The 23604-nt window shown below is 46.9% G+C and overlaps 1 protein-coding gene across 1 annotated transcript in view; it reads right to left on the reverse strand.

Annotated features, from left to right (window-relative positions):
• Positions 1-1640: 1640 nt before the first annotated feature.
• The window catches only part of SYNE2 (spectrin repeat containing nuclear envelope protein 2), a 256839-nt gene continuing 234875 nt past the window's right edge, over positions 1641-23604 (reverse strand). The window contains exons 100-114 of the mRNA XM_083432892.1: positions 23375-23557; positions 22799-22936; positions 21668-21862; positions 20560-20839; positions 18334-18402; positions 15971-16110; positions 14552-14672; positions 13123-13334; positions 11551-11751; positions 9937-10065; positions 8470-8661; positions 7292-7381; positions 5663-5712; positions 2338-3840; positions 1641-2164 (exon numbers count right to left, since the gene is read on the reverse strand). Of these exons, the coding sequence (XP_083289018.1) occupies positions 3615-3840; positions 5663-5712; positions 7292-7381; positions 8470-8661; positions 9937-10065; positions 11551-11751; positions 13123-13334; positions 14552-14672; positions 15971-16110; positions 18334-18402; positions 20560-20839; positions 21668-21862; positions 22799-22936; positions 23375-23557 (2226 nt within the window). The 3' untranslated portion in view covers positions 1641-2164; positions 2338-3614. The remainder of the gene's footprint in view (positions 2165-2337; positions 3841-5662; positions 5713-7291; positions 7382-8469; positions 8662-9936; positions 10066-11550; positions 11752-13122; positions 13335-14551; positions 14673-15970; positions 16111-18333; positions 18403-20559; positions 20840-21667; positions 21863-22798; positions 22937-23374; positions 23558-23604) is intronic.

Genomic DNA, 23604 nt, shown 5'->3' on the forward strand with positions numbered 1-23604 from the left:
CCCACAATTGTAAGGACTGTTTGCTATCCTGATGTTGTTAGTCTCAGCAGCTGGTACTGTTGACTCACGTTTGTAGCAGAGATTGTGTTGGCAGAAAATATAAAAGGGGATGAGCAAGATGTTTCTACTAATAAGCTGTCATGGAATGGCTGGATACAGAGGAGTGGGGGGGGCACCAGGTAAGGACCCCCCCTCCCTTGGGAAAGAACGGGGGGGGGGGCATTGATCTCTTTGAAGAAAGCATTAACTTCACTGACACCAAGATTTTTTATTGCTGACCTATTCCTGATTGTGGCTGGTGACATGAGCCGAAATTGACATGGATCTGCTGCTAGGTTCTGTCCGTCTATGAAAACCTAGGATGCTGAGCTGGCTCTTAGCCAGATGGGAGAGAGCTTAGCTCTGGCCAAGGACAATGGTCCACAGGTGAGCTTCTTTGTTTCTTACAGCTATAGGTGATCGGCATTTATGTGCCATGTCTTTCTCTGGCCGGAATGGGGGACTTCTGGCCCTACAGGTGCACCAGTGAAACTCCCATAATCTTTAATAATAATAATAATCATCATCATTTATTTATACCCTGCCCATCTGGCTGAGTTTCCCCAGCCACTCTGGGCGGCTCCCAATTGAGTGTTAAAAACAATACAGCATTCAATATTAAAAACTTCCCTAAACAGGGCTGCCTTCAGATATCTTTTAAAAATAGAATAGCTCTTTTTTCCGTTGACATCTGATGGGAGGGTGTTCCACAGGGAAGGCACCACTACTGAGAAGGCCCTCTGTCTGGTTCCCTGTAACCTCACTTCTCGCAATGAGGGAACCGCCAGAAGGCCCTTGGCGCTGGATCTCAGTGTCCAGGCTGAACGATGGGGGTGGAGACGCTCCTTCAGGTATACTGGGCCGAGGCCGTTTAGGGCTTTAAAGGTCGGCACCAAAACTTTGAATTGTGCTCGGAAACGTACTGGGAGCCAATGCAGATCTCTCAGGACCGGTGTTATATGGTCTCAGCAGCCACTCCCAGTCACCAGTCTAGCTGCCACATTCTGGACTAACTGCAGTTTTCAGGTCACCTTCAAAGGTAGCCCCATGCAGAGCACATTGCAGTAGTCTAAGGGTTGAGATAACCAGTGCATGCACCACTCTGGCAAGACAGTCCGCGGGCAGGTAGGGTCCGAGCCTGCGTACCAGATGGTGCTGGTAGAGAGCTGCCCTGGACACAGAATTGACCTGCGCCTCCATGGACAGCTGTGAGTTCATTCTTAATGGATAGGAGTGTTTTCCTTCACCTCTTCCCATTCTTCTGAGGGTACTCATCTTTTCTGGTGGGCGCTGTTTGATCTTTTGTGAATGAACCACTGAACTGCAGGTGGATCTTCCCCTATATGGACTGGCCATTGGATCATCTTAGGCAGGAAGGAGCATCAATGGGCTGCCTCTTCCAGTTGAGCTTCTGGTGTGTCCCTGTGGCCTTTGGCTATTCTTTCATCCTGCCTTGCTCCTCAGTCCCGACTAATGGCTTGCCCCAATGGCTCTTGGGTCCTTGAACCAGACGGCTGTTTACCATGCCCCGCCCTCTCCCAATCCTAGAAGTGTTCCAGGAAACCAGATTTATAAAACATCAAGACAAACAAACTCAGGACTGCTGCACACAGCCGCAGAATTTTAATGAGGGGGTTGGGGGAAAAAGAAAGATGGACTTTGTGTACACAGCCAATATATTTTGGATCCAGGTAAAACTGTTTCTGATCTCTCACCACCAGCTTCACCTTAAATGTGACAAATCTTGTGAAGTTAGGGCGTGAGCCCCATGGGCGCAAGATGAGCCCTGGATTCATCAGGCATAGCAACCAATTTGTAAGCAACGGCTTAATCAAATGGCCCCAGGAAACATGAAGGAAACAGTCCATTCCTCACCACCACAGCAACTGTTATCCAGTGATATACTGCCTTGGAGCATGGAGGCTCAATGTATCGACGATGGCTTATGTACCATTAAAGCTGTGCAGGCACAGAGGGTTCCCCATAATGGTTCCCCTTTCCCTCTTTAGTGCTCCCTCTCCTATGCAGAAACCGGCGTGGAATTTGCTTCACCTTCAAGTGATTTTAATTCCCAGCTGAAGCAGCTTAGCAATGCAGTGTGCACGTTTTGGAAACCAGCATGGCCCTCAGTGGCGTAGCGTGGGGGGTGCAGGGGGGGCCGGCCGCACCGGGCGCAACATCTGGGGGTTAGGGTTAGGGGCAAATCCATGGGTTAGGGGGAGCAAATCCACGGGTTAGGAGGCGCAAATTACTTGCCTTGCCCCGGGTGCTGACAACCCACGCTACGCCACTGATGGCCCTATGGTGTTATCTATGCACATGCATTCTGCTGCATAGGAATAGGGATTGATTGTGCCCTTCCATTATTAAAAATTATTTTTTTAAAAAACATCCACGTATCTTTCTTTTGGCTTACTGTAAATTATTCAAAAAATTAACACATAAACATCTTTTGATTAAAAAGCCGCAAGTTTACACCATTGATTCGTATACAAGTGAGATAATCAACACTAATTATGGTCAGCACTTTTTAAATATAAAACTATGAACAATATAAGCCACCTACATGCAGCATTTTCATTTCTTTTTATTTAAAATAAAAGTACAAAAGAAGACATGAGACAAATCTGCAGTTCTAAGTACATACAGTGGTACCTTGGTTTAAGAACAGTCCTGCTTAAGAATGATTTCATTTACAAACGAATGGAATCCGAGGTACCACTATACTAAAATCTTTGTTGTGGAAACTTATATACAGTGGTACCTCGGTTTACAAACTTAATCTGTTCCGGAAGTCCGTTCTTAAACCGAAACCGTTCTTAAACTGAGACGAGCTTTCCCTAATGAGGCCTCCCGCTGCCGGTGCCCTTCCACCTTTCAGATTCCATTCTTAGACCAAGGTAAATTTTGCCAACCAAGACACTATTTCTGGTTTTGCAGAATTTGTAAACCAAATCATTCTTAAACCGAGGTACCACTGCATCTATCAATCTGTCTATGTATCTATATGTATTTGTTAACTGGAGAGAGAGGGTTGCTAAAATACTAAAGTGTAACAAGTATTTTATATATATTTATATAAAATCAAACCTTTCTTTTCACTACAATATCGAAGTACGGAAATAGATTTCTTTGCATGCAAAGCACCAGCTGAAAAATGGGTTCTCTCCGTCACACTAAAAGCTATTCTCTACAGCATTCGCCGTTAGCTAAAAATCACATTATTTCAATGCAAACATGACATTATCTTGAAAATTCGTCTTCAGAAGACATTCTGGCATGGAGGCCACCAGCCGATTGATCACACATTGTGCAAAAGTATACAGTATGTTGCCTACAGTTCAAAAATATATAGAAAAAAGTATTTTCCTGTACAAAACCGCGTTAACACCTGTCTTTGCCCCCACCCCGCAACCCATCCCAAATATTGAAATTGCTAGAGGATCTACTTCTTCAGTTGTGAAATCTGACGCATTCACTGTGTGAAGTCCTCAGAATGGCAATAGCAGCATGAGAAGAAGAGCCAGCTGAGGAGGTTCATTTTGGTTGAGGTGCAAAAAAGCCCTTGGGACGCTTCAGAAGGGAGGAGGCCCATTGACAAATCGCAGCATGGGGTGGAAAGACCGGGCAAAGTTGTTGCGGTGTGCACAGCTGTAATCTTCCTCCGAGAAAGGGGGCAGGGTAGCCAAAAGCAGGAGGAGAAGGAAAAGCAACTGAAGAGGGAACGCCATTCGCAGGACACGGGACAGGAAGCCGCGGGTCTTGGGAGCAGCTGGGCTGGCACTATCCTCGTCATCCCCTCTGCAAATATGGAAGAGAATTTATACATGGAGCTGCATTCCACTGAGTCAGACTTCATCTAGCCCAGGGTTTCCCAAACTTAGGTCTCCGGCTACATCTCCCATCATTCACGAAGACTGGTCCTGCTAGCTATGCATGATGGGAGTTGTAGTCCAACAACAGCCAGTTTGGGAAACGCTACTCTAGGGCGTCACAATCAGCAGCTACTCAGGGTGGCTTGCAACATACCATATTTTTCGCTCTATAGGACGCACTTTCCCCCCTCCAAAAATTAAGGGGAAATGTGTGTGCATCCTATGGAGCGAATGCAGGCTCCTTGGCTTCAGCGATAGCAACATGAAGCCTCCGAAGCGCAGAGGGAGCGCTCCTGCCGCGCTCCGGAGGCTTCGCATTGCTTTCGCTGAAGCCTGGAGAGCGAGAGAGGTCGGTGTGCACCGACCCCTCTTGCTCTCCAGGCTTCAGTGATAGCCGCCTGAAGCCTCCGGAGCGCAGTGGGAGGTCCCGCTGTGCTCCGGAGGCTTCGGGTTCCTTTTGCTGAAGCTGGGAGAGCAAGACTCTCCAGGCTTCAGCAGAGAGGGAGAGCTGCGCAGCACCCCTTCAGCCAAGCGGGAGGAGAAATGGAAGGGGCTCCGTTTCTCCTGCCGCTTCGCTGAAGGGGTGCTGAGCAGAGAGCAAGGTGCGTCCTATGGTCGGGTGCGTCCTATAGAGCGAAAAATACGGTATATAAAAACACAACACATTGAAAGGCTTCCCTATATTCTCAACTCGGACTGGCAGCAGCTTTCTGCAGAGCTGGTTTAAGGGCCACAAACCTTGTCTCCCCCTTCTGAGCCCTTCTACCCGGAGACACCGGGAGGAATTTGATGCTGTGCTATTCCAATCGTTCCGTCATTGCAAGCATCTCACCTTGGCAGACGGAATGATTCCACGCTCTTTTCTCTCCGTGTGTCGTTCTGGGGGTTTTCCTGATGCCCCACATACCCTTTTTGGGGGAGGGGGGGAATCTGTTGCACAAGTGGAAGTCGTTGTGCAGAGTTTCCGCTGATGGGCCTCAGCTGAATCCCAGCCACTGTTGTGCACCTTGCTGCATCTGGCAGACCTCTGGTTTCTAGCAGATCTCACAAGCCAAATGTCTGGCCACCTCTCAGTTAGGTAAAGGTAAAGGGACCCGGCGTACAGCTTCCGGGTCATGTGGTCAGCATGACTAAGCCGCTTCTGGTGAAGCAGAGCAGCGCACGGAAATGCCATTTACTTTCCCGCCGGAGCGGGACCTATTTATCTACTTGCACTTTGATGTGCTTTCGAACTGCTAGGTTGGCAGGAGAAGGGACCGAGAAACGGGAGCATCGCGGGGATTCGAACCGCTGGCAAGTCCTAGGCTCTGTGGTTTAACCCACAGCGCCACCCACATCCCACACAGCACAAATTATGGACATTCAAGTGCTGGTTGTGTGAATGCAATTAATGCACCTGTTTTTGTTTTTAAAGAGTGTGGGCAAAAATCTCCCATTCAAAGGTGTCTGCATTTCCAGGAAAGTTGCCGGTAGTGGCTCCCTATGCAATGCATACAGCACCTTTGATGAACCGTTTTTGTGTGTCTCTGCTCGGACTCTGGCAAAGAGGAAAAAGCGCTAAACTCCCCCTTCCTCCTTTCCATGGCCTTGATCCTGCTCAGATTTCCCTGTGGCTGCTATTTACATAATATACAATGTGTGTGTTAATTAACATGTGATTATGAGCGCATCTAGCTTGGCCCTGCGACTGCCTTAAAAATGCAACCTCCATTTTTAAATTAAAGAAAACGTTTTCCAAAACATCCTACCTAATATCAGCGCCGCTCTCAGTCTCCAAGGTGTTCCTTCCACCAGCCTGCTTAAAATGGAGATATCACGGTGTTATTTAGTCATACTTTCCTCAAGAAACGCAAGCGCAAAGAAGTAAATCCCAAGGGACCCGGTTACAGAGCTCAAAATGCTTCTGTGCCGTGGGAACGTCACAGGAAACGTGGGTTTGACGAGTGGATGTTGCTCCATTAGGATGAATGGGGTAGCGCCCCACTAAATGAAGTCTTCTCTCAGACATCCCCCTACAGCTGCCTACTTAACAACCAGTCCAGGGGGTGGCACTGCCCGTTAGCTTCCTCATCCTTAGGGTTAGTGCCCCTCTTGCAGAATCAAGCCTGGAGAAGGATGGGGACAAAAACCAAACAGGACTGCAGCCACCATAAAGCTGTGCCCCAATGCTCATTTGGCAGAGTCCGTTCAGTTGGATCACATGGTCAATGCTATCAAAACCTTCAAGTCAGCACTGCAGGGTCATACGCCTTTGCATCCCTCCAGTAGTCAGGGTGACGAGGGCGGATTCAGTCCCATAACTACGCCTGAACCCCCACTGGAATGGGTTGAGGCACAGTCGTACCTTGGCTTTCGAACAGCTCAGTTCTCAAACGTTTTGGCTCCCAAACGATGCAAACTCAGAAGGGACTGTTCCGGTTTGTGAACTATTTTTGGAAGCCGAATGTCCGATGGGGCTTCGGCAGCTTCCGATTGGCTTCCTGCAGCCAATCAGAAGCCGCTTTGGTTTCCGAATGTTTTGGAAGTCGAACAGACTTCCGGAATGGATTCCGTTCAACTTCCAAGCATAGCTGTCAACTTACAGATTTGAAAATAAGGGACCAGCAGCCTCAAAAATAAGGGATCAGAGGCCAAAGTAAGGGATTTTCAGGGCACAACATCAAGGAAAACCACTGTCACCTCCCCGCTGGGAAGCGCAGAGCAAAGGCGAGTCCCCAGCAACGCGGCCGATTTGATCGGCACAAGGCATTCAAGCTCCACCCCCCAGTCGTTCTTAGACTCCTTATTGGGTGAGCAACGCAGCCAAGCAACACAGTTGGAGCCTCCCTCCTCCCTGGCCGGCACGGAGGGAGGGAGAGGAGCTGCTTCCTTTGAAACCCGGGAAATTTACGGGACATCATCAATAAGGGACAGCAGCGGGACACAGCGCTGGGATAAGGGACTGTCCTGCCAAATAAGGGACGCTTGACTGCTATGCTTCTAAGTTATGACTGTATAGGCATGTGACAAGGGAAGAGCTTATAGCCTGGCCTTAAAGAACCAATCCAAACCAGGCTTCCACAACCTAGTGTCCTCTTGACCTATTGGACTACAACTCCCATCACCCCCAGCCGGCATGGTCAGGGAGGAGGAGGACTGCAATCCAAAATGTTCTGGAGGGCATCAGATTGGGGAAACGTACTGAACAGAAACCATGTATCCTTTAACATGGCCACGAATTACAGTTGAGTTGCTGGACTGTCCTGACCAAACCGGGCGAGTCAGCTGTTTGTGTTAACTTGCAATAAAGCATTTCTGGATGGAAACAAGACGAAGAGAAGATACTAACAGACTGGAGAAAAACCAGAGGTTTGGAAAAGAATTGCCAAGCAGCTTGCCTTGTTTTTATATGTGCAAGGTTTCTCTGGTTGCTGAGGACAGCCTCCCGAGTCCAGTTCGTCCACATCCTGCAGAAATGCACTTGTGTCCTAGAAGGAGGAAAATAGAAGAGAACTTTACGTTCTGCAGAGTAAGAAAAGCTTTATCTCGGTATGAAGGCAAAGAATCAAAATTTCAAACGGAGGTATTGAATAATGAGCATAAAAATCTGTCCAAAATGTATAAAATGTTGCTGGAGTAGCATACAAAAGATGAATTGCTAAAATCAGTAATGATACATTGGGCAAGAAATTTTGGTTATAATATACAATACGACGACTGGATGAAATTATGGAATGAAATTTATGGCATGTACTGCGTTGAAAGAAAATGTAATGAAAATGATTTACAGATGGTATATAACGCCAGTTAAACTGGCTAAAATGTACAAAACATGCAATAAGTGTTGGAAATGTAATGAAAAAGAAGGTACTTTCTATCATATGTGGTGGGAGTGTAAAAGGGTGAAAGGCTTCTGGGAAATGATATACAATGAATTGAAAAAGATGTTAAAATATACGTTTGTGAAAAAACCAGAGGCCTTCCTATTAGGAATGGTAGGAAACGAAATTAATAAGAGAGACTGTAAACTGTTTCAATACGCAGTGACTGCTGCAAGGATACTTCTGGCCCAAAGATGGAAGCAGGAAGAAATTCCAATAGTGGAAGAATAGAGAAGGAAATTGACTGAATATGCAGAATTGGATAAATTGACTGGGAAGATTTGATATCAGAAAGACCAAAAGTTTATCGAGGACTGGGGGAGATTTACAGAATATCTGAAAAACATATGTGATGTACAGAGAACGCTTGTTGGTTTTGGAGAGACTCTGGTGAGATAGTAAGAAATAGTGCAAAAAAGAGAGTAAGAGGAAAAGGAGTTCTAAAAGGCAATATTAGGTTTAGAAATGTGTTAATAAATAGAAATTTTACGAAAGATTGACAGAGAAACTGAGGGAAGTCAAAAACTGAAGAATGAGTGTTAAGTAATGTGTTGACTGTATAAAATTGTTTGGAAAATGAATAAAAATTATTAAAAAAGAAAAAGAAAAGCTTTATCTCCCAGGAGTTATGCCTCCCCCTTGGGAGATCCAGAACGGCATCACCCTGGATTCAAGCGCATGCATCCCAGCCTCACCGGCTTTCCATGCGAGACCTTTAAATCACTTGAGACTCTTTCCAGAAGCTGCTTCAGTTTCTTCCCAATAACGTGGACCTTCTCATGAGCTTCAACATAATCTCCTCCACCAGATTTGACAAGCAGGTGAGTGGAAATCTCCTGCAGAGTGTTGACTTGTGGCTGCCGTTCCAGAAGCTCTTTCTCCAGTTGCTTCGACAGGGAAATGGAAGGAAATATTGAGGCATGTATGACTCTGCCCTACATAGAATCAAGCTGACCACTTGATCTGTCCAGCCCACTGTTGCCTACTCTGATTGGGAAGCGGAGCTCCAAAATCTCTGTCTGACAGCCCTGAGATCCTTCAAAATGGAGATGGCAGGAACTTTACCTGGGAGCTTCTGCATATGAAGCACATGCTCTGCTACTGAATTGTTGGGCAACGGCTAATATGTAAGTTTGTTTCCAGGCGCAATTCACTGGGCTCACATCAGTGCCTAAAGCCCCAAAACAACTTAGGCCCCCAAATATTTGAAAGACTGCCTCCCTCCCTCAAGACACCCCCTAAGGCAGCCTTTCTCAACCTGTGGGTCCCCAGATGTTGTTGGAACACAACTCCTATCACCCCTAGCTAGCAAGGACAGAGCTCAGGGATGATGGGAGTTGTAGTCCAACAACATCTGGGGACCCACAGGTTGAAAAAGGCTGCCCTAGAGGGTCTTGAGGGAGGGTCAACACTCTCAGAAGTTTGATCACTGGGGACCCAGGAGAGGGCATTCTCTAGGGCAGTCCTTAAGTTATAGAATCACACAATCACAGAGTTCCCTCCACTCATGTGCATTTGACACTACGCAGTTTCCTTAGCATGCTGAAAACATATGAGTGACAGATATTTTAGGACCCAACCTATTCTCTTCTTGCCTGTTGTAGTATTTTAAATTGATTCTAGTATTGTCTCCACCCCCATCATTCAGCCCGGACACTGAGGTCCAGCTCCAAGGTCCTTCTGGCAGTTCCCTCCCTGCGAGAAGTGAGGTTACAGGGAACCAGGTACAGGGTCTTCTCAGTAGTGGCGCCCGCCCTGTGGAATGCCCTCCCTTCAGATGTCAAGGAAATAAACAACTATCTGACTTTTAGAAGACATCTGAAGGCAGCCCTGTTTGCGGGGAAGTTTTTAATGTTTGATGTTTTACTGTGCTTTTAATTCAGTTGGGAGCCACCCAGATAATAATAATTGTTGCTGTAACCTGCCCTGAGATCTCATGTTGAAGGGTGACTAATAAATCAAAATACCACTCCTACAACGACTATCACTAACCACGACAAGATAGGGCACAGGAAGGATCTGAAAAGCAGATAATTGGCATCCCACCATCAAACCAAATGAAGCGAAGTAACATTGTACTTAATGGGAGCAAGTCAACTGGTGGGTCAATCATTTCTGTATGGATGCACCAAAAAGTTTTTTTTTGTTTTTTTTAAACCTACCATTAATTCTCTTCGGCTCTCCTGAATTGCGTGAGGATCAGCATTCAGATCCTTGATCTGTGCTTGATGCCTCCGAACCTCTGCAACGGCCAACCACAGCAGCAGGTTATGGTTTTGCTTATGGAAATCCTGCAGAGGAAAAGCATCCATTATTAGGAGAGGCAGGGAAGGGCAGCCTGATCAGATCGCATCTGCTGACAAAGGCCGGTTTCAGACTATTTTGCAGGCAGGATTCGACTGCATGCCAGCAAACTCAGGTTGCGTACTTTGAGAGGATCTGATGATCTTGTGAAACAGCAATCTTTTGCGATAAGGAAAGGAAATGCACCAGAAAGCATAGGATAAGAATGGCTTGACTGAATGCTCCACAGTCCAGAACTACCTCTTTGGAAACTTTGCACAAACAAATCAGGCTGAATGCTCAATAAGCAGGCGGTGCAGAAGGGACCCAAATAATACAGAGCCTTTCCAACTTGGGTTGAAAGGTAGTAATAATATGTAGCACTTACACTGTGCTTTCTTGAATGCTCAGCGTTCCCTGCATACAGTCTCTCGTGAATACTTAAAGGCAGGCCAGTATTATCAGTTCCATATTGACTAACCATAGGTGGAGGGCTGAGGTGGACAGATCGTGGCTTGGCTAAGGCCACCTGTTCATGGCAGAAGAATATTTCCTGGTTTGCAATTTAGACTATTAGCCACAATGCTTCACGATCTGTTCCAGGCAAAGGAGGACAGAAGTGCAGGGAGGTGGGCTTGCATCCTTCAGCTATGTTCCGAAAGGAAAATCACAAAATCTTGCCTCGCTTATGTAAGAATGCTGTGCAACTACGGAGTGTTCTGCAAATGGCATTTTAAAGCAGTTTCTTAAATCTGCCCAGGTTGGCTTAAAAACATAAAAACATCCTGTATACCTGAAGTAGCATCTCCACCCTCATCGTTAAACCCAGACACTGAGATCCAGCGCCAAGGGTCTTCTGGCAGTTCCCTCATTGTGAGAAGTGAGGTTACAGGGAACCAGGCAGAGGGCCTTCTTGGTAGTGGCACCCGCCCTGTGGAACGTCCTCCCTTCAGATGTGAAGGAAATAAGTACCTATCCTATTTTTAAAAGACATCTGAAGGCAGCCCTGTTTAGGGAAGTTTTTAATATTTAACGCTGTATTGTTTTTAATACTTGATTGGGAGCCGCCCAGAGTGGCTGGGGAAATTCAGCTAGATGGGCGGGGTATAAATAATAAATTATTATTATTATAATAATAATATTATAAAAAAGGCTGCTGGATCAGGCCAGCGTCTAGCCCAGATTCCTGTTCTCACAGTGGCCAAGCAAATACCTATAGGAAGCCACCAAACAGAAACTGAGAGCAACGGCAACCTCCCTGCCTGTGATGCCCAGAAACTGGGACTCAGAGATGTACAGCCTCACAACAGTGACAGCAGAACAGGGACACCAGGATTAGTAGCCATGGATGAAGTACCTTCCATTGCCCACCCAGAATCTTCTAATGTTCGTTTTCATTGGTTATATCCCTGAGTTCCAGTGTTTTGAGAGATGGAGGAAAACCTTCTCCCTACCCACTTCTTATAAATAAGAAAGCAATGGGCTGCACTGACCTGGCAGCCCACCAGGGCTTCCTGCAAACTCTTCCTCCACTCTCCCATCAAATGAATGGCCTCCTCCCAGCGCATATTGACTTGCCGAAGCCTGTTCTGGAGCTCTTTGGATCCAGCGCTGTCTCCTTGCCTGAAGTCCTTGCTGGTCAGGTTGGCAGAAAGCACAAGTGCCTTGTAGTTATCAAAGGCTTTGAGCATATCCTGGCGGGAAAGAAGTGGGTTATGATTCTGCATTCCAAAATAACTTGGGTTTTTCAGCAGCGGCACAACAAAACAACCGGTTTACCAGTGAGATTGCCTTGCTTCTTTGCATGCCTACTCGACCGCTCCCATCTACAAAACTGGCACTGTGGCAAGTGCCAACATAATACTTGTAAGAAACTGATCTTTTACACTTGGAACGCCTGCTTGTAGACAAAATTTTTGTTTAGGCAAGCCGATCCGGATACGTGAAAACGCTGACGTTTTTTTCACCTGCTCTTTAGCTTATTGTTGATTGCAATTATTTTGGAAGGCTTGTTTTTAACTGTTTCCCACCGACAATTTTCCATAGCTTTATTCTTTTTTTATAAACCGATTTCAGCCCCCCACCCCCCTGCTTCTGACAAGTGTTTCAGTCTGTGCTTTTGCATTTTTATCTCCAAGCTGCCTTGAGTCCTGGTCCGGGGTGGAATAGAAATAAATATAAATATAAAAAAATACAAAACAAACAAACAAACAAGGATGTTCAAAACCTTCACTTAGGGGATAATCCTATGAAGGCTCTATGAGTGCATTCCAACAATTAGTTCATGACCACAAGAACATGACTGATGTGAATTACAACTCTGGGGTTGCGGCGCTCATCTCGCTTTACTGGCCGAGAGAGCTGGCATACAGCTTCCAGGTCATGTGGCCAGCATGACTAAGCCGCTTCTGGCAAACTAGAGCAGCTCACAGAAACGCCATTTACCTTCCCGCCGGAGCGGTCCCTATTTATCTACTTGTACTTTGATGTGCTTTCGAACTGCTAGGTTGGCAGGAGAGGGACCGAGCAAGGAGAGCTCACCCCGTCACAGGGATTCGAACTGCCGACCTTCTGATTGGCAAGTCCTAGGCTCTGTGGTTTAACCCACAGTGCCACTCGCGTCCCATGTGTTTTATACTTACTGTTGTTTATATCTATGTATCTCACATTTGGATTTTTTTTTTGGGGGGGGGATGTTTCATTGAGACTCAGGTGTAAGAAGGCAACAAATAAATTGAATTTAGAGTAGAATTAGTAGTGACCGTGATGATGGACTAGCATGCCTGGCCCCACTTATCTTAGTTAAGAACACCTGCATAGAACTAGAATCAAGCAAACTTCAAGGTCTATCATCAGCCATTAGACCCGGGAGCCAAATGGAAGAAGCTCTAGGCGTAACTGCCCTCTGCAGATCAGATTCTGGCTCTCTTACCTGTGTGGTCTTTCTTAAGAGATTGTCCCCTGCCATAAAGAGAGTGCAGCCCTGGAAGACCTTGCCTTGATCCAGCAAGGCACTTCTCAGTTTGGCTACAGGGATTATTTACCAGGACAAATGGCGAACTCACTTTCTGCTTCTTGACTCTTTGATGGATGGCTGTGATGCTGGTGGGCGGTTCTGCCTCCTGCAACATTTCAAGCTCCTTCTCTGTTTTATCCAGCCAAGCGCTGATATTCGTGAGGTCAGAATTCAGCTGCTCCCGCTGTTGCCGATTCTGCTTCATTCTCAGCTTGTTGCTTAAGTCTTGGGCTTGAATCAGCTCCCATCTCTCGAGGCCTCCTGCGGTTTGTTGCAAAATTATTCATGTTTTTTTAGTTTATTAAAAAAGCTTTGAAGCTTGACTCAGAGGAATATTATTTCAGGCACTCGCTGGGTCCCCTGAGGAAACAGATCTTCTACCCCAGCCTAGCTACAAGAGCCAACATTTAGCCTATGTGAATTTTTGGGTAGCCTTTTAGGGCTTCTATCCCTTTACAATAGCGTAGCATTGATACCTTTTAAAGACACAATTGATAGCAGCCTTCACCAACCTCCAGATATTTTGGACTAATACCCCATGTAGAATTTTCTGCCATTTCTCTTTTTTAACGATTCCATCTGCTGCTTCTGCCTTTTACTTTCACGTGGCTGTTTGTTTGTTTTTTCACTATTTTTCATTTTTACATTAGCTGCCTTTAGGCGTTTTGCCTTTAAATGCAAAGGGGGAACATAAATACTTCAACAGATAAAATAACTGCACCTGCTCACGTTCATTTATTTTTATCTTTGACTCCCTCTTCACTTCCTCCATTTAGAAATTTTAAGTTTGTTGGAGCAGGGATCTCTTGTTTATTGGCTTTCATTCCTCTGTAGGGCACCATCTACACTGATGTTATAAATGCATAGGGAAAAATGAAATCCTATTTCTCACACACTCTGCAAAGAAGCCTCTACATCAGGCTTCCTCAACCTCGGCCCTCCAGATGTTTTGAGACTACAATTCCCATCATCCCTGACCACTGGTCCTGCTAGCTAGGGAACAGGGGAGGAGTTGTAGGCCAAAAACATCTGGAGGGCCAAGTTTGAGGAAGCCTGCTCTACATAAAAGTAAAGGTACCCCTGCCCGTACGGGCCAGTCGTGTCCGACTCTAGGGTTGTGCGCCCATCTCACTCTATAGGTCGGGGGCCAGCGCTGTCTGGAGACACTTCCGGGTCACGTGGCCAGCGTGACGAAGCTGCTCTGGCGAGCCAGCGCAGCACACGGAACGCTGTTTACCTTCCCGCTATAAAGCGGTACCTATTTATCTACTTGCACTTAGGGGTGCTTTCGAACTGCTAGGTGGGCAGGAGCTGGGACCGAATGACGGGAGCTCACCCCGCCGCGGGGATTCGAACCGCCGACCTTGCAATCAGCAAGTCCTAGGCGCTGAGGTTTTACCCACAGCGCCACCCGCATCATGCATCTCTGTATCCATTTTGATACAGATCTATCTCAAAAAATATTACAGCTAAAGTACCTGGTTGTTTTTCTATGGCTGCAACGCCATCAAGGCTCTGGCTAGACTGGGGTTCCTCGCTAGGCAACATCCCAGAGATCTCCTGCATGCTATCCAGACTCCTGCTGCTCCGTTGTGTCACCTGGAATAGAATAAGATAGAAAGAAGGGAATGACACATGACACCGGCCCATGGACACTGTGCCCAACCTCATGAGGTAGAAGTACAAGGACTCAGAGAAGCAAGGAATAAGGAATCAGAAAGTATCATACAGTCTAAACAATGGGAAATTGCTTTGATAGAGAATCTTTCCTTAAGATTTGAAATCGAGAGTGATCCAGCAAAAATTAATATTTTGAGTACAGTGGTACCTTGCAAGACGAATGCCTCGCAAGACGAAAGAGTTTTTTGTTTTTTGAGTTGCTTCGCAAGACGAATTTCCCTATGGGCTTGCTTCGCAAGACGAAAACGTCTTGTGCCTTTTTCTTAAAACCGTCAATGCATTCCTATGGGAAACCGTCAATGCATTTCCTATGGGAAACCGTGCTTCGCAAGACGAAAAATTCACAAGACGAAAAAACTCGCAGAACGAATTAATTTCGTCTTGCGAGGCACCACTGTATATTAGACCCTGCAATGCATGAATAGGAAGGCACTGCATAATGCAGCCAGATGTCAGAGGTGTAATGCTGAGAACACCACATTGAGGCATATGATGTGGGCTTCTCCACTGACACAGTATTTTTGGTCTGAAGTTGTTATCCACATCAATTTCGTATTGCCCAAATTCAGATGTTCTTATCATTTTAAATAATATTCCTATAGTATGGGGATTAATGGCAAGACAACAAAAGCGGAATTTGCATGCCCTTATGTTTGCTAAGAGCCTGAATGGATAAATACTCAACATCCATTATGATCTGAAGATCTACTGACGGTGAAAACATTTGAACATATTTCATATAGGCATCAATTTTGTGTTGATACCTTTTTGGACACCTGGAAGGCTTATATTAACATATGTTTAAGATACATATACAGATGGCAAGTGCTTATATAATGTGAAGTCATTGGGGGTTTTTTTGTTATTATTAGTGTTATTTGTATAGTAGTTCCTTTTATTTATTTTATTGCATTTGATTTCTTTCCTTCCTCTTTCCTTTGCTAAATTTGCAAATAAAAATATGTTGTCATTTTTTAAAAAGTAAAATCATGCACCTCTTTCATCGCTTAAGCCGTGCAATGTCTCTCCCCTCTGTCCAGTGCAAATTCCTCATTTTTTACTTCCAGCAGTGACCAGCTCCAGTATGGCTTTTGCTCAGGGGTGACGGTGGTCCAAGAACATATGGAGGGGGCACCAAGTTGCCTGCCCCTGCCTTAACCTAATGGCCAATCCAGCCCTTTTAAGCCAGTAATGTACCTGCATCCAGGAGGACTTACATAGCCTGGTTTGTAGGGAGTGCTTGTCTCTGGGCTGTTCAAGAGGACACTTGGAACCATCTCTCCCTGGTTGTATGGATGTTTTCGGCAAACAGGGCTTTCCGGAGAGTGCCACGTGAGGGTCTCAGAAGCAGATTTTTCTGTGGTACGACATTGAAAAAGAAATCCGCAGGAAGTTAGATGGCCAAGTTTGGGGTGAGGGGTTGGGGTGGGGGATATGAATGAATTAAAAGCATTCTGCAGAATAGGGGAAACCAAGTTATGATGCGGGGGGAAATATATATGAAAGTTTTACCGTTCTTCCTTGCAAAGCATGCTGGTTTGCAAATGTATGTCGGCTGTGTTTCGGGGGCAATGAAATGAGGAGCCATGCAGTTATGGGTGGGCACGTCCCCTCACCCCACCTTCCTGAAAAGGCCTACAGACAGTTAACAACACCACCGAAAAGTGCAGGCGGGAAAGATGACTCTGGGAGGGAGAGCTGGTCCTACATGGGAGAAGGATGGCGTGGCCCTTCTCAGGCAGCAAACTTTAGGGATGCTATTAAAGGTAAAGGGACCCCTGACCATTAGGTCCAGTCGTGACTGACTCTGGGGTTGCGGCGCTCATCTCACTTTATTGGCCGAAGGAGCCGGTATAGAGCTTCCGGGTCATGTGGCCAGCAGGACTAAGCTGCTTCTGGCGAACCAGAGCAGCGCACGGAAACACCGTTTACCTTCCCACCGGAGCGGTACCTATTTATCTACTTGCACTTTGATGTGCTTTCGAACTGCTAGGTTGGCAGGAGCAGGGACCGAGCAATGGGAGCTCACCCCGTCGCAGGGAATCGAACCACCGACCTTCTGATCGGCACGTCCTAGGCTCTGTGGTTTAACCAACAGCGCCACCTGCGTCCCACAGGGATGCTATTGCAAGGCAGCAAATGGTGGGTCACTTAGGCTGCGTATGCACTGTCCCATTCGTAGCACACAAAAAATTGCAGGTTTCCCTCAATCTGGAATTGTGCCTGTTCATCCTCAAAACTGCTTCTTATAATCTAGATCCTGCTTGTCCGCAAGGGTGGGTGTGGCTACTTGATATGCATTTGGAAAACCTCCTCTTGAGGTTATCCATGCCTTTCCCTCCCTGCACATGAATGAAGGAGGAAGCGGTGATTGCATTTCTGGCACACGCCCACCCACAATGTCATTGGGCAGGTGTGGATAAAGCCCCGCCTACACCTGCTTTTGAATGGACACGGAATCCATCTGCCATGAGCTTTTGTTTTCAGAATGAAATCCAGTTTCTCAATAAGAGCTTTTCAGCTAGCACGGCTAGATTGTGTGTGGACTATATAGAAAAGGGCTCAGTTCCTCTTGATTTTAAAATAAAAAAGGTGTGCATGCAGCCTGCATCTATTGTGTTTCTGACCGCTAAAGCAAGAATGGAAGCCACTTTGAACCTTCCATTCTCAAGCATCAAAATGTCTTTGACCATCTCTGCTGGAAAACAGGACTCCTTGGTGACGCATCTATGTCTGCAACACACAAAGTGATGGTGCAGATGAAACTAAAATTTTACTCTCAGTTTAAAGACTGTCTCAAGGCAAATCTAAAAAAATGTAGTATAAACACTGACAACTAGGAAACACTGGCCTGCGAGCGCTCCAGTTGGAGAACAGCCTTTACCAAAGACACTCGAACTCAAAACACATGGGAGAAACGTGCTAAGAGGAAGGCACACTTGGCAAATCCACACCGGGATCAACTCCCAACCGGAAACCAATATCCCCACTGTGGAAGGACGTGTGGATCCAGAATTGGCCTCCACAGTCACTTACGGACTCATTGTTAAAACCGTGTTTATGGATGACAATATTACTCGGCTATGAGTGATTGCCAAAAAAGCAGCAGATGAAACTAACATGGATTCTGGAGAGAATACCAAGTGCTCATTTTCAAAGCAAGCTGATTGCCCTGTTCAGCCCAATGCTGAATGGCAAAGGAGGCCTTAAAGCTAAGCTATGATGTCTAGGACCAGAAACATTTTCTGTTGGGTTGTTTTTTTAACCTAGACTGCACCTGAAGGCTTATAGTCTCCAATGCAAATCAAAACACAAATTTAACCATCTTTGTGCTGGAGTGGAGAACTAAGGGGGGGGGGAGCACAATCTTGACCGTTCACTAATGATGATGCATGTGCAAATGGTGCAGCATTAAACAAAAACGGGGAGAAAAAGAGAGAGAATCCACCATGAACCAACTGGAGCATGGTGTTGACACAAGCCAGGGAGCCAGACACTTGCATATGAGAGAGGTGTAAGGAGCATAGCGTGCGCCACAGGGAGACTGTCATGTTGAGACACATGCAGCAGCAGTGCCTACCAGAAACTGCTTTCAATGATTTTGTGGTCATTTTAAGAAAGGCCTCGGCATTTTCAGGGATTTCTACATCTGAAAAAAGAACAACATCGCCAATTGCCTCGCCGGACAAAAGAGGCTGTGAGCGCACACCCCCACAACTACCCACCCCACAGGACAGAAACATAAGAGCAACCCCCGAGAGATCCAGTCAAAAGTTTGCATAGCCTGGCATTGCATTTGCAACAGCTGGAAGGACTCTGGCAAGTTCATAAGGAGAGTACCGTGGTACCTCGGGATGCAAACAGGATCCGGCGCATCTGTGCGTGTCGCGTTTTGCCACTTCCGCACATGCGTGTGACGTCATTTTGAGCATCTGTGCATGCGCGAGCGACGAAACCCGGAAGTAACGTGCTCCGTTACTTCTGGGTTGCCGCGGAGAGCAACTCAAACGCGCTCAACCTGAAGCACGTTCAACTTGAAGTATGACTGTATTAAGGCAACAGCCCCCCACCTGCTGCTAAGCACAACCCCCCCACCAAAGGACCTGTAATTTAGTGGTATACTGTTTTTTAATATTGAGATTTTCCTGTAGTTATTGTGGTTCAGCAGATCTCCCTATATCATTCTGCTTAGCAGCTGACTTTCCCTAGCAGCTGGGATGGGGCAGAGCAGGGAAAACCAGCCAGTAAGAAGAGAGATGATGAGAGATAGGTGGGAACAGCCAGCCATTGGCTCCTCCTCCACTGTGCAGGTGATTTGTGTCCCTCCTGAACTTCTGCTGCCATTACACAGGGGCCGGGGGGGGCGGTCTTCAGAAAACCAGGCTATGATGGGAGACAGCCACAAGACTGCCCTGATCCTTCAGCAGTCCAACTCCAGAACTGTAGGTCAGAGCTCACATGGTGATATATGTACAAAGCTATTCAAAGTACAGTCATACGTCAGGTGACACACTTCAGGTTGCGTTTTTTTCAGGTTACGGACGCTCCGAAACCCGGAAGTACCGGAACTGGTTACTTCTGGGTTTCGGAGGTCGTGCATGCACAGAAGTGCTAAATTGTGCTTTGCGCATAAGCGCCGAATCGCAACCTGTGTGCGCAGACAGGCCACTGCGGGTTGCGAACGCTGTGGGTTGCAACTGTGGATCCGGCACAGATCACATTCACAACCCTAGAGTCCACTGTATATGGTGTGGGGTTTTTTGCCACAGCTTCCTGCATTCCTAGCTGCATGCAAAGAGCCTTGCTGTAAGTAGCACAGAACATTAGGTTCCGCACCATGTTAGCCTGCTGGAATAGCTCAGTTGGTAAAAGAAGAGATTCAGGGTTGTGGGTTTGAGCCCCATGTTGGGTGAAAGATTCCTGCATTGCAGGGGGTTGGACTAGATGACCCTCGTGGTCCCTTCCAACTCTACAATTCTATGATATGAGGAGGGGGTCTTTCTTCTGAATGCTCCCTTCCCACATAACAAGCTCCCTGCATTAGCAAAGCCAGGACATCAAAGAGGGTAATGCTAAGCCTTTCGCTCCAATGTACTAGTTTTCTACGTGAAGCTTTGGTTTTTTTAGCAAAATAGTTCAGACTATTTTTCCATGTAGTCCAGAATGGTCTACTCTGACTGGCAGTGACTCTCGGGGTCTCAAGGAACAAGCCTCTTAACTGGCAGCTGAATCTCGGACCCTCGCCAAGCAAAGTATGTGCTGTACAGCTGAACTATGGCTACTCTATAAATATATACACCATATTGGCCCGAATATAAGTCTCACTTTTTTTTCCCAAATTCTGACCGTGAAAAGTTAAAGCGCAGCTTAAATTCGCAACCTTTCAAAAATTGGCTTTTACGATATTGCTGCTGAAACAGACATATGGTAAAACGGAATGGGTGTGAGTGCCTGTGAAATTTTAAGGGAGCTGCTTATATTTGGGTATTGCCTTTTTTCCTCCCCCCCCCCCGAATTTTAAAGGTGCAGCTTATATTCGGGTGCAGCTTATATTTGGGCCAATACGGTAATACTCATCCTGCACCTACCCTAGAGTGAAGGGACACAGCCCAGAATTCTCCCACCTGTACATGAAGGGCATCAATGAACCTTGCAAGAGATGGGAAAAGCTCTTGTGTACACATGCCTTTGAATGGTTGCATTGCTAGCAGTTCGATATTTAAAAAGCTGGGCCACGGGGTTTTTGCATGGGTGCCAAGGTTACGTTTCCTTGCTGAAATGGGAAGAATTGCTAGGACGGACTCACCTGACAGATCACTGTAATACTGTTCTTCTTCCTCGTCTTGGGGACCGGAGTCTCCGACGTCCCCCGTGTGATCCCACTCCAACGGGATGGAGTCCACGCTGACGGGCGTCTCGCAGCCCGACCTCTCGTGACCCACTGCAGGGGGCACGAGATGGCAGAGGGATTGCTGGGGCGGCAGCGCTTCCTGCATGCCCTTTCGACACCAGGGGTCGCCCTGCATCCCCCTGGCATCTTCCATGTCGGCCTCGCTTTCAGAGGTCTCCTTTTCATCTTCCAGTCCCTAAAATGGAAGAGCTATCACTGAGCAAAATTATTGACATGACTTCTGACTAATACCAGCGTATCCTACCTCAAATACACTTGCCTTACTTACAAGAACATTGGAATTTGCCTTATACCAAGCCAGACCTTTGCTCTACCTAGCTCAGTATTGTCAGGCCTTTGGTCCATCTAGCTCAGTTTTGTCTACACAGGCTGGCAGCAGCTCTCCAGGGTTTCAGGCAGGGGCATCTGTTGGGAATCTCAACCTGAAACTGTTCTAAACCTGAAGCACCACTTTAGCTAATGGGGCCTTCCGCTGCCACTGCGCGATTTCTGTTCTCATCCTGAAGCAAAGTTCTTAACCCGAGGTACTATTTCTGGGTTAGTGGAGTCTGTAACCTGAAGCCTCTGGAACCTGAAGCATATGTAACTCGAGGTAGCACTGTAGGTCTATTCCACCTCTTGCATGCAAGTAAATGGAAAGGTAAAGGGACCCCTGACCATTAGGTCCAGTCATGGCCGACTCTGGGGTTGCGGCGCTCATCTCGCTTTACTGGCTGAGGGAGCCGGTGTACAGCTTCCAGGTCATGTGGCCAGCAAGACTAAGCTGCTTCTGGCGAACCAGAGCAGCGCACGGAAACGCCATTTACCTTCCCGCCAGAGTGGTACCTATGTATCTACTTGCACTTTGACGTGCTTTAGAACTACTAGGTTGGCAGGAGCTGGGACCGAGCGACGGGAGCTCACTCCGTTGCGGGGATTCGAACCGCCGACCTTCTGATCAGCAAGTCCTAGGCTCTGTAGTTTAACCCATAGTGCCAGCCAATGCAATCTTAATAGCTCTTACCGGGGGCCAGGATGCCAGTCTATGCTGGAATCGGGAGACACGGCCAAAAACGTCCTGGTAGTATCTGTGGACTTCTTGCAGCTCCTCTTCAATCACAACAGCATCCGAAGGCTCGCTTTTCTGAATCAGGTGCTTCCCGGACATAGTAAGCTCATGGATCTTGTCGGTGTTTAGCAATATTTCCTGCTGGAAACACTGTTTGGAAGACAAGCAAGGATGCTTCCTAAGTACAGCATTGCTCATCAGGTTAATTCTCCTTTTGGATAGGGAATGTTTCACCCTTCTCCCTGAGGCCTGGATTCTTAATCCAATTCCTCATATATACAATCAGTGTGTTTGGGGGGGCACAGGAATGGGGTGCTGTGCTGCTGGTCATAACTTGATAATAGTCTTGTGGGTGCCAACACAACCCAAAAAAATGGGGAGGGGAGAGATAGTACATTTTGCCAGTGAGAACCATGATACACACAAAAAACCACTGTATGCAATGGTTGCTGGAATCTCCCACAAGTTGGGACCGAGAAGAATGGTTGGTCTCCATTGGAGATGAGAGACATCCAAGTTCAGAGGATAAGTACTCCAATAAATAAAAAAAACAAAGGTAGCTTTGTTTCCACTCCTTCTTTTGGGATGGCAGGAAGCTTAAAGGGCTTGCAGCAAATTTCCCAGGGATATACAGTGGTGCCCCGCAAGACGAATGCCTCGCAAGACGGAAAACCCGCTAGGCGAAAGGGTTTTCCGTTTTGGAGGTGCTTCGCAGAACGAATTTCCTATGGGCTTGCTTTGCAAGACGAAAATGTCTTGCGAGTTGCTGTGATTTTTTTTCACTCCCCACCCCCTTTTTCTAAGGCACTAAGCTGCTAATAGCCTTTTAGCAGCTAATCCGCTAATCCCTTAAGCCTTTAATAGCCGCTAAACCGCTAATAGCGCTAATCCGCTAATCGGGTTGCTTTGCAAGATGAAAAAACCGCTAGACGAAGAGACTCACGGAACAGATTCTTTTCGTCTTGCGAGGCACCACTGTACTATATATCCAAACAGGAGACAGGCAGATGTTATAGGACTGAGGGGAGGTGTGGAACTCAGCTCATTTCTCACGATGCTTTTTTAAAAAAGAAAAGCAATACCCACATTTAGCTGCCGCATTTTCTCATCCAAGTTGCTCTCTGAGAAGTGTTCCACGTTGGTCAGTTGCAGGTCCATTTCGGTCAGCCACACCAGGATGCTGTCCTTGGTCCCCACAAACTCCTCCCACTGATTGGTAAAGTGCTAAAGGAAATCACAGAAAGCAAATACGTCGACGCAACCGTCGGCACATGGCAAAACTGCTGCTTGTTTGCCGGAAGGAGGCGTACAAGGCGCCACCCAACCGCCTTAGGGACTCCACTCCAGATTTGTGTAGGGTTTACTTCCTTTAGCCATTTCTTCTCCTAAATATGACCTGCAAGGCAGCGGCTGTGGACTGCTCCTCAAGGTTTACTCCCAAAGCCTTTCTGAGACAGAGGAGATTTAAGATAGAGTTTTTTTCTCCTAGGTTGAGAAGTCCCACCTGCCCCTCACTGCCCTCTACAGCACGTACATAAACCGCTTTCTTGACTGTTGGACACACTATTGGTCTCTTCCGCTCAACCCATATCAAGGGTTTGAGACCCACCGGCTACCCTCACCTGAAACCTGACAGCCGTGGCACAGCCGGCCTGTGGTTACCTTGAGTCTCCTGAGAATTGCTGTGACACGTTTCTGGAGGTTATCCCAGTCTTGGTTGCCCTTGTGGACCATCTGCTTCAGCTTGCTGGCTGAATCAGTGCGATTCTCCCGGGCCAGCCGCCGGTACTGTTTATTGATCAGCTCCAGCTGCGTCAGTCGCTCGTGGATTTGTCGCTGAAATGCCTGAGGTGGGAAAAGCAGCCCTTTGTTTTCTTACGAGCAGCCTCATA

Source organism: Podarcis tiliguerta (assembly GCF_965153285.1).
Source record: "Podarcis tiliguerta genome assembly, chromosome: 1".
NCBI lineage: Eukaryota > Metazoa > Chordata > Lepidosauria > Squamata > Lacertidae > Podarcis > Podarcis tiliguerta.